The sequence below is a fragment of the Pristis pectinata genome, chromosome 1 (genome assembly GCF_009764475.1).
Source record: "Pristis pectinata isolate sPriPec2 chromosome 1, sPriPec2.1.pri, whole genome shotgun sequence".
Classification (NCBI taxonomy): Eukaryota; Metazoa; Chordata; class Chondrichthyes; order Rhinopristiformes; family Pristidae; genus Pristis; species Pristis pectinata.
In genome coordinates, this window is record NC_067405.1 from 135,017,763 (window position 1) to 135,033,178 (window position 15,416).

General features: G+C 40.9%; 1 protein-coding gene across 4 annotated transcripts in view; it reads left to right on the plus strand.

The window, feature by feature from the left end:
* The window catches only part of ccnk (cyclin K), a 29,509-nt gene extending 17,521 nt beyond the window's left edge, over nucleotides 1-11,988 (plus strand). For 2 of the 4 annotated variants that reach the window (XM_052026242.1, XM_052026251.1), the window contains exons 8-12: nucleotides 725-903; nucleotides 1,109-1,142; nucleotides 2,993-3,064; nucleotides 6,278-6,352; nucleotides 7,958-11,981. In XM_052026242.1, coding sequence (XP_051882202.1) covers nucleotides 725-903; nucleotides 1,109-1,142; nucleotides 2,993-3,064; nucleotides 6,278-6,352; nucleotides 7,958-8,553 — 956 coding nt within the window. In that variant the 3' untranslated portion in view covers nucleotides 8,554-11,981. Of the gene's footprint in view, nucleotides 1-724; nucleotides 904-1,108; nucleotides 1,143-2,992; nucleotides 3,065-6,277; nucleotides 6,353-7,957 lie in introns of all 4 variants that reach the window. The other 2 variants (XM_052026260.1, XM_052026269.1) reach the window with 2 other exon arrangements.
* Nucleotides 11,989-15,416: the final 3,428 nt, after the last annotated feature.

The window sequence follows — 15,416 nt, forward strand, 5'->3', positions numbered from 1 at the left end:
CTGTTGAGGATAAAAAGCAGTGAAATTGATTATGGTGTCTTTTATCACCCTGCAACTTCCTTGGCCAGAGTGCGTTGCAGCCAGTAAGGTGTAGGCACCACTGGAAAGTAATAAATTCTACTAGGAAATCCATGTGTGGTTGATGAAGCTAGGGTGGTACAAGTCTTGGCTGGGATGCCTGCAGATGATTATCAGTAGGCTAGAGATGTGGTACAGCAGGAGCAGCTCGTGGAATATACCAGAGCATTAATGATCATCTTCATGGAAGAGAAAATCTACTTGGGTTGGTGGGCAAACTGCATAGGGCTCACCATTCATTTTCCCCATAGCTGATTGATAATCTTAAGTAGTCTCTCAGCAGGTTTCCAGAGGGTAATTAATTTCACTGTCATTCTACCAACCCAGCAGTTGCTTAAGACTATCCTGTAGTTGTTTAATGCTCCTGCTGAACCTGTTGTAGTACATGCTGGATTTTCAATAATGATTCTCTGATATCTTCTGTTGAGGCATCTTTTTATATAGGTTAGCAGGGTTAGATTGTTTTCCAAATTTACTGGGGTGTTAATATTCTCATTAATCACATTGTAGCTAATTTCCTAAATTGGGACTTGGCTTGCTTACGTCAGCTGCATTATTGGCTAATTTATTTCACACCTGCCTGCTCTGTTTTTATTAAGTTTTGTTCAGTTACAATGCCTGATGCCTGGCTTTTGGTCTTGTGTAGATATTTGCCATCAGATACTGGACCTGTATTCCCAGGGTCAACAGCAGATGCCCCAGGCCCCCCAGCATCAATTGGCAGCAATCCCGAGCTTGGAGCAACCACTACCACCAATACAGGTGCAGCAGGCCAAGAAACTTTCGCCTCAGTCAACACCACCTCGACAGATCAAACGAGCTGCGGTGAGTGAAATGGTGTAAATGTGGAGTCACCACTTTCTGCTCAACTTATTCTTGATGTATAGGTATGCAGACTTATAAACCTGATGTAACTGGTGTAACTTCTCTCCGTACCCATATGGTAACTTCACTGTTTCTATCATTTGACAGTGCATCTCAGTGGCATGTTGAACCTAACATTTTTTTTGTTTGTTCTTACCTCTGTTAGGTTGCTTCTCCAAAGGAAGATGGCAAGGCAATGGGTATTGCACTTTTGGATTTTAATTACCTTCATAGATACACTCTAAGCATACATTTAGCATTTAGGATTTTGTTTATGTTGAGATCATAAACTCATTAAAAGAAATCAGACATCAAAAAATACCTTTCTTTCTGTTATGTCCATGCTAACCAAAAATGGAAGTGTCTAGATTTCTCCCACTTTGATCTCAGCCTATAGCCTTGTAGGTTATACTTCAAGTGCTCATCCAGGTACCTTTTAAATGTGATGAAGTTTTCTTTCACCACTATCCTTTCAAATAGCACATCCTAGCACCACCCCTCCCCCCCACCTCTCCTTGTGCCTTGCGTACAAAAAGTTTTCCTCAAATCCGTTCCCAAACCTCCTTCCAATTAATTTAAAACTGTATTGCCTATTTATTGATAGGTCTGTCTTTTAAATCTTGTCTGAGTGGCTCATTGTTTTGTACATCTCAGTTAAAACCTCTCTCAATGACCTTTATTCCAAAGGAAACTACCTTAATGCAGTCGGTCTCTTGTAATTATAATTCTCCAGGACTAGCAACATCAGCACCCCCTGGTGTTATCAAATCCTTCATGTGGTATGATGAACAGATCTGCACATATTACTCCATCTGTGGCGTAGTTAGCATTTTGTGCAATTCTGGCATGACGTTTTTGTATTTTATGCCTTTACTGCTTAAAGACAAGTATCACAAATGCCTTAACTACCTTATCTATCCATTGCACACTCCTTAGTGTTGTCACATTTTCTAAGATCCCCATGTTTCTCTGTACTTGCTCTCCTAACACTTATTATGTATTATCAGACCTTGCTTACCTCTCTGGATTATCTCTCACTTCTCTGGATTGGATTCCAAATACTACCCTTGTGCCCAGCTAACCAGTTGATTCATATCTTCCTGCAGCCTAGAAATTTCTTTCTTTACTCTTAGCCACACTGCCGATTTTATTATCATTGGAAAGGTTCTTAATCACAGCTCTTGCATTTAGGTGTAAACCAATATGTTATGGAAAGCAGGGGGCCCACTCCTTATCTCTGCTGCACAGAGCCATCCAGTCACTAAAGCTTCCATTGAACATTATGGAATCCCTACTAAAGAAGTGAATAGAATATCTAGAAAGGAATAATGAGAGATAATGGTGTAATAATTGGTTAAAATGGTTTTTGTAAGGGAAAGTCCTCCTTGACCAGCCCTATTAATCTTTTTTTTTGAAGAGGTATCGGAGTCAACAGTGGCTCTGTCAATGCGGTAGATGTAAATAATGTATTTTTTCAAAAGGCCTTCCATAAATTGTCTCAGAATAGATTAGTGAATGTGGTCAGAAAATACACAGTCCGTGGGCAAGTAGCAGAATGGATAAAGACAAGTCCAGGGACCCTTAGATGTGAAGGGATATTGAGGGTTGGAAAAGAAAGGAAAAGTGGCAAGTAAATATATATATATAAAAATCTGAAAGCATGGGAGGCCCAGCTGGAGTTTAGACATTGTAAGGGTATACTTAAATAGGAGAGTAGAGGGGCATGAAATATCACTGGTAGACAAGATTAAGGAGATCCCAAAGCATTTTGTAATTATATTAAGTGCAAGCAGGTAACTAGGAAAAGAGTGGGGGCCATAGGAGCAATCTGTATAGACACACACACACCTCAAATTCTAAAGAATTCTAAAGCTGACATAGTAGAATTCAGGGAGGGTAGCAATAAAATTCTAGAACAAGTTAACACTAAAAAGGAGGACATTGGATAAATCCCCAGGACCTGATTAGATGTATCCCAACCCACTATAGAAGTCGAGGGTGGAGATTGCTGGGGCTCTGACAGAGATTTTTATATCTTCACTAACTACAGGTGAAGTGCCAGATGACTGGAGGACAGCAAATATTGTACCTTTATTCAAGAAGGGCAGCAGGGAAAAGCCAGGTAATTACAGGCCAGTGAGTCTAATGTCATTGATAGGGAAGTTATTGGGACGGTGGTGGAAATTGAGGATCAAGCTTCCTCTTGGAAAGGGGTTGATTAACCAAAGATGATCAGCATGGCTTCATTGAGGTGGGATCCTGTCTGAACAACTTGTTTGACTTTATTCCAAGAGGTAATATCTGTATTGATGAGGACAAATTAAGTGATATGGTCTATTTGGACGACAGTATGGTCTTTGACAGGGTCCCACATGGGAGACTGGTTTCATAATGTTAGAGCCTGTAGTATCCAGGCGAGTTGGCAAATCGGGTTGGAGATTGGTTGGTATTAGGTGACAGGGCAATGGTGAAGGGTTATTTTGGTGAAGGAAAGACTTTGACAGGTGTACCACAGATTCATGCTGGGACCCATGCTGTGTTTTATACACAATTTGGGTATGAACATAGGTATAATCAGTATGTTTGCAGATGATATAAAAACTTTTGTTATAGTGAGGAGGTAGTCTTGGGTTTCAGGACAATATTAATAAGCTTGTGTGTAAGAATATAAGCTTGTATAAGAACAAACACTTGAATCACTGAGGTATAGAAGACTACAGAGCATTGGCAGATGGAATTTAATCTTGATCAGTGTGAGGTAATGCATTTTGGAGGACCAGTAAGGCAAAGATATTCACAGTGAAGAGTAGTGGCCTAGGGAGTGTTGTGCAAGTCCAAAGATCCCTCTGGATCCCAAGGCGGCAGGGGTCGGTAAGGTGTTTAAGAAGGCATTCGGAAAGCTTGCCTTCATTAGTTGGGACATGGAATATATGAACAGGGGCATCATGATACAACTATATAAAATGTTGGTTGGACTAAAGCCAGAGTGCTCTGTGTGGTTCTGGTTCCTACACTATGGGAAAGATGTGACTGCACTCGAGAGGCTGCAGAGGAGATTCAGTGGGATGTTGCCTGATGTAGAGCATTTCACTTGTGAGGAGAGACTGGAGGGATGGGTTTGTTTTCCCTGGATTGGAGAAGGCTGAGGGGAACTTAATTGAAGTATACCACATGAGAGGCATAAAAAAGGTAGAAAGGAGAAGCTTATCCCATAGCAGGAGTGTTTTGAACTAGTGGGCATAAGGTTAAGATGAGGAGTAGATTTAGAGGGGATTCTTTGAAGAACTTTTTTTTTGTGCCCCACTCAGTGTGTTTGGAATCTAGAGTCTGAGGGGTAGTGGAATGGGTACTCCCAACAACATTTATATAAGAACAAACACTGGAATCACCGAGGTATAGAAGACTACAGGCCAAGTGCTGGAAAATGAGATTCGATAGATGAGTACTTGATGGTCGAGATGGACATGGTGGGTAAAAGGGCCTGTTTCGATGCTGTGACTCTGACTCCATGATAAAGCAGAAAGTGAGAAGCTATTCAAAATGAGAGGTGGTGAATAGTGTTCTATTAACTGTTGGCGCTGGAATCATTATTGTTCACAAATGACATTAATGATTTAGAATCTGGAATCAAAAACAATTTCTAAATTTGCTAATGAAACCAGACTGTGGTGATAGGGAGGTACTGAGGAAGTTTGCATAAAATTACAGAAAATCATTAATAAATTTGTAGAAGGGACAAATGATGAAGGCTAATGCAATGTTAGCATTTATTTTGAGAGGACTTGGATATAAAAGCAAGGATGTGCTGCTGAAGCTTTATAAGCCGTTGGTCAGAGTGGACTTAGAACATTGAACAATTTTCTGAGGAAAGATGTGCTGACCCTAGAGAGGGTCCAGAAGAGGTTTACAAGAACGATCCCAGGAATGAAAGGCTTAACGTATGAGGAGCGTTTGATGGCTCTGGGCCTGTACTCGATGGAATTCAGAAAGATGAGAGGGGAATCTCATTGAAACCTACCAAATACTGAAAGGTGTGGATAGAGTGGACATGGAGAGGATGTTTGTTTTGGTAGGAGAGTCTAGGATCTGAGGGCAGTCTCAGAATAAAGGGACGTCCCTTTAAAGCTGAGATAAGGAGGGATTTCGTCAGCCAGAAGGTGGCAAATCTGTGGAATTCATTGCCACAGAGGGCTGTGGAGGCCAAGTCATTGGGTGTATTTAAGGCAGAGATGATAAGTTTTTGATATGTAAGGGGGATAAGGGTTATGGGGAGAAAGTGGGAGAATGAGATTGAGGGGGAAAAAATCAGAACTGATTGAATGGCAGAGCAGACTTGATGGGCTGAATGGCCTTATTCTGCTCCTATATCTTATGTCTTCGCAAATGAGGCATTACACCTAAATGTGAGGTTAGTACATCCTGAGGTAGGATGAGTAGGAAGGTCTCTATTACTTGTAGGTGAGAGTTTATGTAGGGTAAAGGAACAAAAGGATCTCAGACCGCAAACATAGCGATTACTAAAGTTGTGCCGCAGGTTAGTGAAGCTATTGAGAAAACAAATCAAGTGCACCTGTTTATATTTGGAGGAACAAAAGCGAAAAGTAATACATTTTTATGCTACATGTGCATTGAACCTTGGCGAGACCACACATGGAATATCACTTATGGTTCTAGTCACCATATTATGAAAAGGATGCAGAGCTACAAGAGAGAATGCAGAGAAGATTTACAAGGATAATACCAGAAATGTGAGGGTATACATATCGGGAAAGTATGAACAAAGTGGGAGTGTTATCCCTTGAGGAAAAATTAATGAATGGCTCAATAGAGCTCTTTTGAAATATGAAAGGCTTTGATTGAGTGGATACAGGGTGAACATTTCCACATGTGGAGAAAGCATAACCAGGGGCCATCAATTTATGATGATGACTGGGAAAACGCAGTAGGAACTTGAAGAAATATCTTTACCCAAAGAGTGATGAGAACGTGGGACTCACAGGGAGGTTGAAACAAACAGTATAGATTCCATTAAGGAGAGTGTGGACAAGCATGCAAGGGGAAAGGAAATAGAAGGTTAACACTGATAGATGAGGAAAGACAGGAAAAGGCTCGAGTGGATTATAAATGTGAGGTGACTGGCCTGTTTCTGTGCTATATATAGCACATAATCTTGTATAGCTATTGTTCAGGACTAAATTGAGGTTAAGATTCACCTGTGCAGTGAAATCTGGGTGGGAGCAGCAAGTATTCTAGTGAACAGTTGGGTTTTAAATCAGACTGCAGTGCTTATAAATTCAAATTTTATTTGTGTGATATGTTTCTCAATTCATTACAGATCTGCAGCCTCCTAAAATTCCCAAACTGGAAAATCCTCATCCAGCACTTCCACCAGCTAGCCATCCTCCTCCAGGTAAGCTTATCTGCTCAGTAATTTTGTAAATCATTGTTTTGGTAAAGCTATATTTTAAAAGCAATTTTTGTTTTATTAATTTGTTTTATTAGTAATATTATAATTGTTAAATTAGTCTGATGTGATGGCCTGCTACAGACTTGTAATCCTTTCTCTGTACTTTTTAAGAGCTCAGTGTGAATAAGTTCCAGTCAGGATGTTGCCCTTTGACAGATACTGACAATGTGTATTTACAGTTTGTCTGCAGATGATTAAGTCTGGGGAATTTTGCAGGATGCCTTCTTTCAACATTTCCTGGTCTTGAGTGCTTCTAATAACTTCTAAAGCTAATGTGAAACATAATAGCTGATGCATTACAGTCTATACATGTTGATAAATTTGTGCAGTTTAACAGTTTCCAGAAGTAGTTTCTGCCAACCAGCCCTGTATTTTTCAGTGTTTATCTGCGTCGCTTTTGAAAATTGCTATATACTCCTATCTTTTCAGGCAAAGTCTTCTAGATCATAACAAATTTCAGCATAAAACATGCTTCTGGTTCTTTCCCAGCATCTGTATCTCTGTCTTTGTTTACTGATCCTTCTGTTTCTGAGAACGGGTTCATATTTATTCAAAGCCAATTGTGATTTTGAAAAGCACTATCAAATTCCCTCTTCACCTTCTCTGGTGTAAGGACAACAGCCCCAGATCTGTTGTCTCTCCATATAACTGAAATGCCTTGTCTCTGGTAATGTTCTGTTAGTTGCTTCAACATGTCCTTTAAGGCTATGTCATCCTTGCATCGAGGAATGAAAGCTGTACTTCATTTGATACTTAACCAGTGTTTATTAACGCATCTTCCTTGTTTTTCCAACCTGTGCTGTCAGCTTCACAAATTGTTGTCCAGATGCTCCTTGGTCTTTCTGTTCCTGCATCCCTGTTGTATTGCACCAATATTTCTTATAGACCTATATTCTTCCAACCAAAATACATTTCGCAGCTGTTAAATTTCATCTACCATATGTCCTCCCATTTCCGTAGTCTATCTGTGGCCCTTTGATGCTAGATGTTATCCTTCTAGTTTCCTGCATCTTTTGAGTTCTGTCATCTTCAGCCTTTTAATTAGGCCTAGTGTATCTGGGTCATTAACTAGGCCCTGTTCAATTTTAGTTGAATAACTAGGCTATGTGGAATTTTGCAAGCATGATCCTGTTTTCAGGAGACTAGGATTTATCTGGAATATGTAGTTCTATATTGTTTGACAGTTCTAAATACTTAAATTTTATTTTCCCTACTTAGGGCGTTCAGATTAGCTGAATGTGGCCCTCAAACCAATCTCTGATCCTGTTGTACTCTTTCCTCTTTCCATCAATTCACACATCTCTTTTTCATCCACCCAAATCCTTGAAGTTATTGATTTCATGCTGAGGTATAATCCAAGAGCCATTGAAGACACATTGCAACTGCTCCTAAAATGTTATTCCTTCATGTTTGAGAGAATCCTCTGGCTGTTGGACAATACTGTTTGCCCTGTTCCCTTTTACTGTAAGTGTGCATGCGTGCGTGCGTGCTTGTGTTTCTGTATTTGTTAAACATCTGAAGATAAAATTCGTCTCTTTTAACTTGCAGAGCGCAAGCCATCAATAAGTACAGGGACCACCATTATTGAAAGTGAACCACCTTCTACAGGAAACTCCTCTGAAGTGGCCAAAGCCACCATCCCACCACCTCTTCTTCCTCCTACTGCACACCAACAGCCACAGATGCCCCAGCGACCTCCTCCCTCTGCTGCCTACATAATGGGAATGTCAACAACTAGCTCTTACATGTCTGGGGAAGGTTTCCAGAGTTTGCAATCTATGATGAAGACTGATGGACCCTCCTATGGAAGCATACCATCCTATGGACCACCAACTCATGTCCCTTACCACCCACATGTTTATCCTAATCCATCTGTACCTCCTCCCACTACTTATCCACCTAATATCCCTCCACCTACTCCAGGATATCCTCCACCAGGGTACAATCCTACTTTTTTGCCCCCTCCTCGGATTCCACCTGCCCACACGGTACCACCTCCTCCAGGACTGGGTCTTCCGCCAACCAGCTACCCTCCCCCCACAGTGCCACCTGGGGGACAACCTCCTGGACCTCCACCACCGCCGCCGCCACCACCACCAGGGCTGCCGCCCGTAGGTGGGCTGACACGAGGTTGGCTGAGGTAGTGGACGTTTATCATCTGGTAAGTGTGGGATGAGGTTTGGCTTCTTGCAGGGATTGGTGTGGCCCTGAAATCTCACAGGGTCTGAGTACCAGGATGAAATAATGCAGGTGCCCTTTACCCAACAGCTGTATGTACTTTGCTCCTGAGTGGTCACCGTCTGCTAAGTGCAGATGAATGAATAGCTCAGATTTTAGCATTGATTACCCTCTCTTCCTCCTCCTTTAGCCAGCTTTCTTCTGTCCACCTACACCCCAATGTATTCCTGCACCTTGTTCCATCTGATGAGTTGTTTATGGCTAATTTGCACCCAGTCCTGGAGCAGCCAAAGGAAACTAACTGGGACAAAAGCAACATGCTGTGGATGCTGGAAATCTGTACACAAAAAAAAGTGCTGATAAAACTCGGCATTTGATAGAAAAAGAAACAATTAGGTTAGGTGCCTTAATCTATTGAGCTTCTTGCATCCTCAAACATGCCCCCTCATCCCATAAAGGGCTTATGGGTCAATGTTTTGCTCTCCCAATACTTTGCTTAAGAGGCCATATTTCAACATGACTGCAAATGAAGAAGGAAAGTTGTTCAACCTTGAGAATCATCTCACCTATGCCTGATTTTGGTGTCCACACTTCAGGAGTTGCTGAAAAGGGCCCCAGTGCTAGGAAGTGACAGACAATTGTAATGCCTTAGTGATTGCAACAGCTGTGGTCACTGGTATAAACCAAGAATTCAACTTGATCTCTTTTGGTTGGCACAAGTTGGTGCTGTGTTGGCTGGCTCAGAGCATCAGGTTACATTCTTTCTAGTATTACTGTAATATGTTCGTACAAATAAGTAGTTAAAGAGTTTATTTTTAAATGGAAAGGTTTGTAACCCTTAAAGTCAAATTCATTTTAGGTTATTAAATATTCTGAGCTCCACTGTTGTTCCAGCCCTCGTATTGTTCTTCATTAAAAAGACCAAGCAAGTCTGGGCTGCAGATGTGTTGATAATTAAAAAGATGTTCCATTGTGATAAATAGATTCAGCACTTCGGACACAAATATATACAGCAGAGGTGGCAAGTTCCAACTGTTTTTTATTTTGAGCTTATTTTGCTGGCTTTACAGGAGTATGACGGAATGGATTCCCTCAATTACCATGTGCTGTTCAGTCCAGCTTGATTGTAGGCTTGGTAACTTTTGGAGGCGCCTTACTGTCTGATCTGAGATTTGAACTCTGGCCCTTGGTTTGAGAAGACAGGACTGTACCACTGCACTTGTGGTCACAAGAACATTTATATTCCCTTGGAAATTTCTACTTGTGGTTTTTCTAAGAACAATACAATTGTATGTGAATTTATACTAACTTCTCATACATTACAAGAGAAAAATGCATTGTCAAATGATTGTCATTCCAATCGAAGTGACAGATTTATGCCACTCTGATAACTGGCTTTAGGAAAAGATGTAGTTAATTTAGCTTCTTGACCCTATTCTGCCATTTGGTGATTTCAAGACTGATCTGTCACTCTGTACCCCTTCCTATATTACCCTTGTTTATCAGAAATCATTTGGTCTTGGATTTAAAATCAATAATTGAACCAACATCAATTGCTACCTGTAGAAAAGGGTTCCAAATTTCTACCCTCTGCGTGTGGCAGTGTTTTCTAACTAAGCCCAGTTCTTCCCCTAATCCTAGAGTCCCTAACCAAATGAAAAACCTCTTTTGGGCCATCCAATTCTTCTTAAGGTCTTGAAAATATTGATCAAATCGCTCATAACCATCTAAATTCCAGCCAGTACGTCTAGTTTGTGTAAGCTCTATTTATAACTTAACTGGGTACATTCTGGTAAATCTATTTACCAGTCTCACCAAATACATCCTCCTTAGGATATGGTCATTCCATTTGGATACACTACCAGATGTCACCAGAGTTTTCTACTGCTGCAGCACAACTTCTGTCCCTTGTATTTCAGTCCTTGGGTATAAAACTGAGTATTCCATTAGGCTTTTTGATTTGTTTTCTGCACTTGTCTGTGACATTTGAATATTCATATGATTCTCTGGCATTTACACAGGCCCCCAAGTATCTTTGGGCCTTCTGAAATAAAAGCAGAAAATGCTGGAAGCACCCAGCTAGTTAGTCAGCATCCATAGAAGGAGAGGAAAGGTAATGTTTCGGATTGAAGGCCCTTCATTAGAACTGAAACATTAAAGTTTCTTTTTCCACAGATGCTGCCTAACCTGCTGAATGTTTCAGGCATTTTCTGTTTTTATCTCAGATTTCCAGCATCTGCAGTTATTTTTCCCCTTCATTTTCTCTAGACTTTTAGATGTAGGAAAGACTTTATTTAGGTCTCGTGTCTGGCCCAATATTTGCCTACATTAAAGTTCATTTTGCCAATTTGTTTAAAAAATTAATATGTGTAATATTATACTTCAACTTGCATTGCCTACAATCACATTGCTGGAATCACACCAATTCCAGTTTCAAAGTGTGCAGTTTAAGGCCCCAGCACAGATTGTTCTAGTTAATTCCTACCAATTAAAGTACTTGGCCATTCTCTCTACTGCATTTTGCGGCAATTTCGTAATCTGATCATTAATTTGCTTCAGTTCCATTAACTTCAGTATTGGCTTGAAGTGTTTTTATGAGGCACTTTATCAGATGCCTTTTGGAAGTCGATATAAATAAAACCTCTTGGCACTTCCCTATCCACTACATTGCTCACCTTTTTAAAAATTGCCACGTTCATTGGGCATGACTTGCTTTACAAATTTATGTTGGTGTACCCAGATAGATGAAAAATTTTGTAATGTTCAGTCACTTGATTCTTGATTGTAGACTCCTGTAGTCTATTGGCAACATGATTTTGGGCTGGTTGATCTACAATTCCCTGGCGCCTCATTTTAAAGTAAACAGAGTAATTCACAATTCTTCAGTCTGAAGAAACAATTTCCTAAAAAAATACTTTGGACAATTGTACAAAGGGCACCCTACAATATCATACCTTAAAAGCTTGAAATAGAAACCATCTGGTACTGGAGATGTTCTCACTCTTTAGTGCTGTTATTTTCTTTATAATCGTCATATTGATGGCATGTCCCATCCCTGATTCACCATTAACTTGGGGATATCCAACATGTTATCCTCGATCTCCAGTTCCATTTTGCAAGCTGGAATACTCCAGTTAGGCAAATGGAGTAGTCTTTGTTTTCTTTTTCTTTGCATTGATTTCTGTCCTTGAGTTCTTCAGTTGTCTGATATAACTTGAAAAAAATTCAGTGTAATTTACTCTGTCTGTAGTATATTTGTCTACAGGTTGAATTAAGTTTATTTTTCCAAATAGTGTCAAAGCCTGAATGTAACATATGAGATTGTACTGTGAGCTGGGCTTTGACAAAAATATTGTACAATTAGTGGCTAATGCAGCCGAATAAATTTGATATTGGAGTCATTGTGTCTATGCATGTGAAGCTGTCTTTTCTACAATCTGTTTTTTTTAGGCTTGGTGGCAATTTGGAACATGGTCTTCAAATCAATACAGCAGTCTGTACTCTTAACAAAGAGGATCAGAAGCTGGAGGAAGGAGGCAAAATGGCTGACATGGTGTAAAAGTAACTGGAAATGTAAGGGTTAATGTACAGCTGTTATTGCTTCAACCATGGCGTGACTATAGTTATGACTGCAAGATGTGCAGGTGCTTGGGTGAAACAAATAAGTGCTTAAGGCATATCTTGTTTTGACTTCCACAATGGAAGCTTGCTCCTCAAGAACTTCACTGGTTCACTTCAAACCTTGAGTTGCTCCCTCTCTTGAAGATGCTGAGTCTTGCTTTCTCGTGAGTGTCTGCTCTTCCCTGTTGTCTTAGCAAAGTGACCAATCCTGTAATTCTAAGCAATTGGCGTTGACTGACAGATTCTTAGCCGGCTTAAGAATCTGTCAACGGGAACCCTGGGCTTTCAGTCCACCAACCATGGTATGCTCAATGTAGAATAGCACTTATGGCAAAATGGTATACACTTACGGCCAATTGAGTCTGACCCAGACTTCTGCTAGTTTCAGTCTGTCCTGCTAATGATAGAAATTCACCTCACCAAAGGAGAGAATTCAGCCCACGGTGCCTGTGTCAGTTCAAGAAAAAAACTTGATGGGCTGATCCTGGTTTCCAGCTCTTGGTGCACAGCCTTGTAAATCGCAGCACTACAAGTAGTTTTTTTTTAATTGATAAATTTCTCAGACTTTGCCAGTTACCCTTAGGCAGTGAGTTTCAGCTCACTACAATTCTCTGGGTGAATAGATCTCTCCTCATTGCCTATCTATTCCTCTACCACTTCCTTTTAAATCTATAATCTCACTAGTATCCTCTAAAATAAATTTGGACACTCCCAAGTCCATAGCTGATAGTTAGAGATTTGCAGTATGAATCTATCCCAGGCCAAATAATATGGCTTTTTTCAGATGTTTGTCAGGGACTAGGGATCCTACAAGTAACTCTCCCCCTAACTCCCCCAAGAATGCCTACCATCTACAAGGTCTAGTCAGGAGTGTGATGGAATACTCTCTACTTGCCTGGATGAGTGCAGCTTGAACAACATTCAAGAAACTCAACACCAAACACAGCACAGCAGCTCATTTGATAGGCACCCCATCCGCAACATTTCACTTATAGCAACAGTCTGTACCATCTACAGGATGCACTGCAGCAACTCACCAAGACTCCTTAGACAGCACCTTCTAAACCTACCATCTCTACTAGCTAGAAGGACAAGGGCTGCAAAAGCATAGGAACACTGGCACCTGGAAGTTGCCCTCCAAACCACACACCATCCCTGACTTGGAACCATTTTCCCTTCATAATTGCTGGGTCAAGATCCTGGAACATCTCTCCTTTAACAGCATTGTAGGTATACCCACACCTCAAGGACTGCAGCAGTTCAAGAAGACAGCCTACCACCACCTTCTCAAGGACAATTAAATGCTTGCTCAGCCCGTGAAGCCCACTTCCCTTGAATGGATAAAGAAGTATAATGTGTTGGAAATATCCACTGTGGAATAACAGAGGCAGAATGTCGTTTAATACAAATTACAGGATGTGGTACAGATTTTTTTTGTGTGTTGTACATTAAACACAATTTGCATGCAGATACAAGTAAGTCAGGTAGTGTTCATCTGTGGCAAAGGGGATGGGAAGTTTTGCTACAACTGTAGGGGGTACTGGTGACACTACAGATGAAGTATTGCACACATTTGTGACTTTTTTAACTTGCATTGAAGACAGTTCAGAGAAGGTTAGCGAGAGATGATATTATGAGGCATAGCAGCCCACCCATGGCCCATGTTCATTAAAGTTTGGAAGAATGAGATGCAATCTTATTAAACCATTGGACTCTCAGGAGGTGTGACAAGGTCAAAGCTTAGAGAATGTCTCCCTTGTTCTGGGCAATCTAGGACTGGGGCCATAGTTTTTGGATGAGAGGTTATCCATTTTAAGTGGAGATGAGAGATTTCATCTTTTGAAGGTTGTGAATCTTTGGGATTTGCTTGCCCGCAGAGCTGTGGAGGATGACTCATTGAATACATGTTCAAGGCCAAGAAATGTTTGGCCCTATAGATGTGTCAAGAAATATGGGAAACAAGAAGTAATATGGAACTGAGACCTAGATCATATTAGCTATGATTTTCGTGAATGGTAGAGCATACTTAAGGGGTATATGGCAACTCCTATTTCCTATGTTCACCCTGCTGAGAGCACGAAGGTAGTGGTGTAAGTGACCTCAGGCATTGCACCATAATGGCAGTGTAAGGATATAAAGATTTGGTTTAATTGTGGCTTTAAAAGCCACCTTCTGTTGGGATGCATCAGGTTTAGTCCTAATATGGATAGACCATTTCCTTTTCTCTGTGTGCCTCACTCAGTAATTGAGTAAAGTAGCTTCTAATGACATGAGTGTTTGCCAGGCAACCCATTTCTTGTGGCTGGTGGACCTTCCAGCACCAGTGATCAATAGACAGCGAGAACAATTTTAGGACCGAGTTCTATAAAAAGGATTTTTAGCTGTAGTGACACGAGACTGGAATCTACAGCAAAAAACAAACTACTGGAGGAATTCTGTGGAGTTCATCTGTAGAAGGAAATGGACAGTCAACCTTTCGGCTCGAGATGCTTCATTTGGACTATTAGCTGTGGTCCTTTGATGGAAAAACTTGGTAATCAGTTGAAGGCGTGATCGACAGTATCTGGAGTTTTCATCTGACAGGTGGCAGGAGTGTGGATTTTAAAGGGGAGGGGGAAGTAGGATATGAATGAATGGGAAATTCTTGCCTAAAGTGGACAACATCTGAAAATGCACACCCAGCAGGGGCACATAAAGAAGAATGTCTGAACACTGAGCTGTGATTTTTCTCCCCATTAAAATCTATAATTCTTTGTAATAATGCTAGGAGGGGACACTTCCCACTCTAATACCCGAGGCAATATTTTCACACACACTGTTCCATGATTTTCCTCTGGTAGTCTGTAATTACCAATCACCAATTACCAGAGGAAAATCATGGATTAGGATTTGTGAAAATACCTCCCATGGTGCTAGACTGAGAAATGCCCCCACAGAATCATTACAAAGAATTACGCAACCGTTACAGTGTATTTGGAAGCTTTTGGCTCGGTGAGCCCTTGGTTGGTCTCTGGCAGCCCAATGCAGTCAATCTTAGCACCCAACAATCCGTGGTCCATCAAATATCCTACCTTGAGCAGCTATCCAAATCACTTTGAAAGTTTCTGCAACCCAGGTTTGATTCTGACCTCCAGTGCTATCTGTGTGTAGTTCACGCGTTTTCCCTGTGACTGTGCCGGTTTCCCCCAGGTGCTCTGTTTCCCTCCCA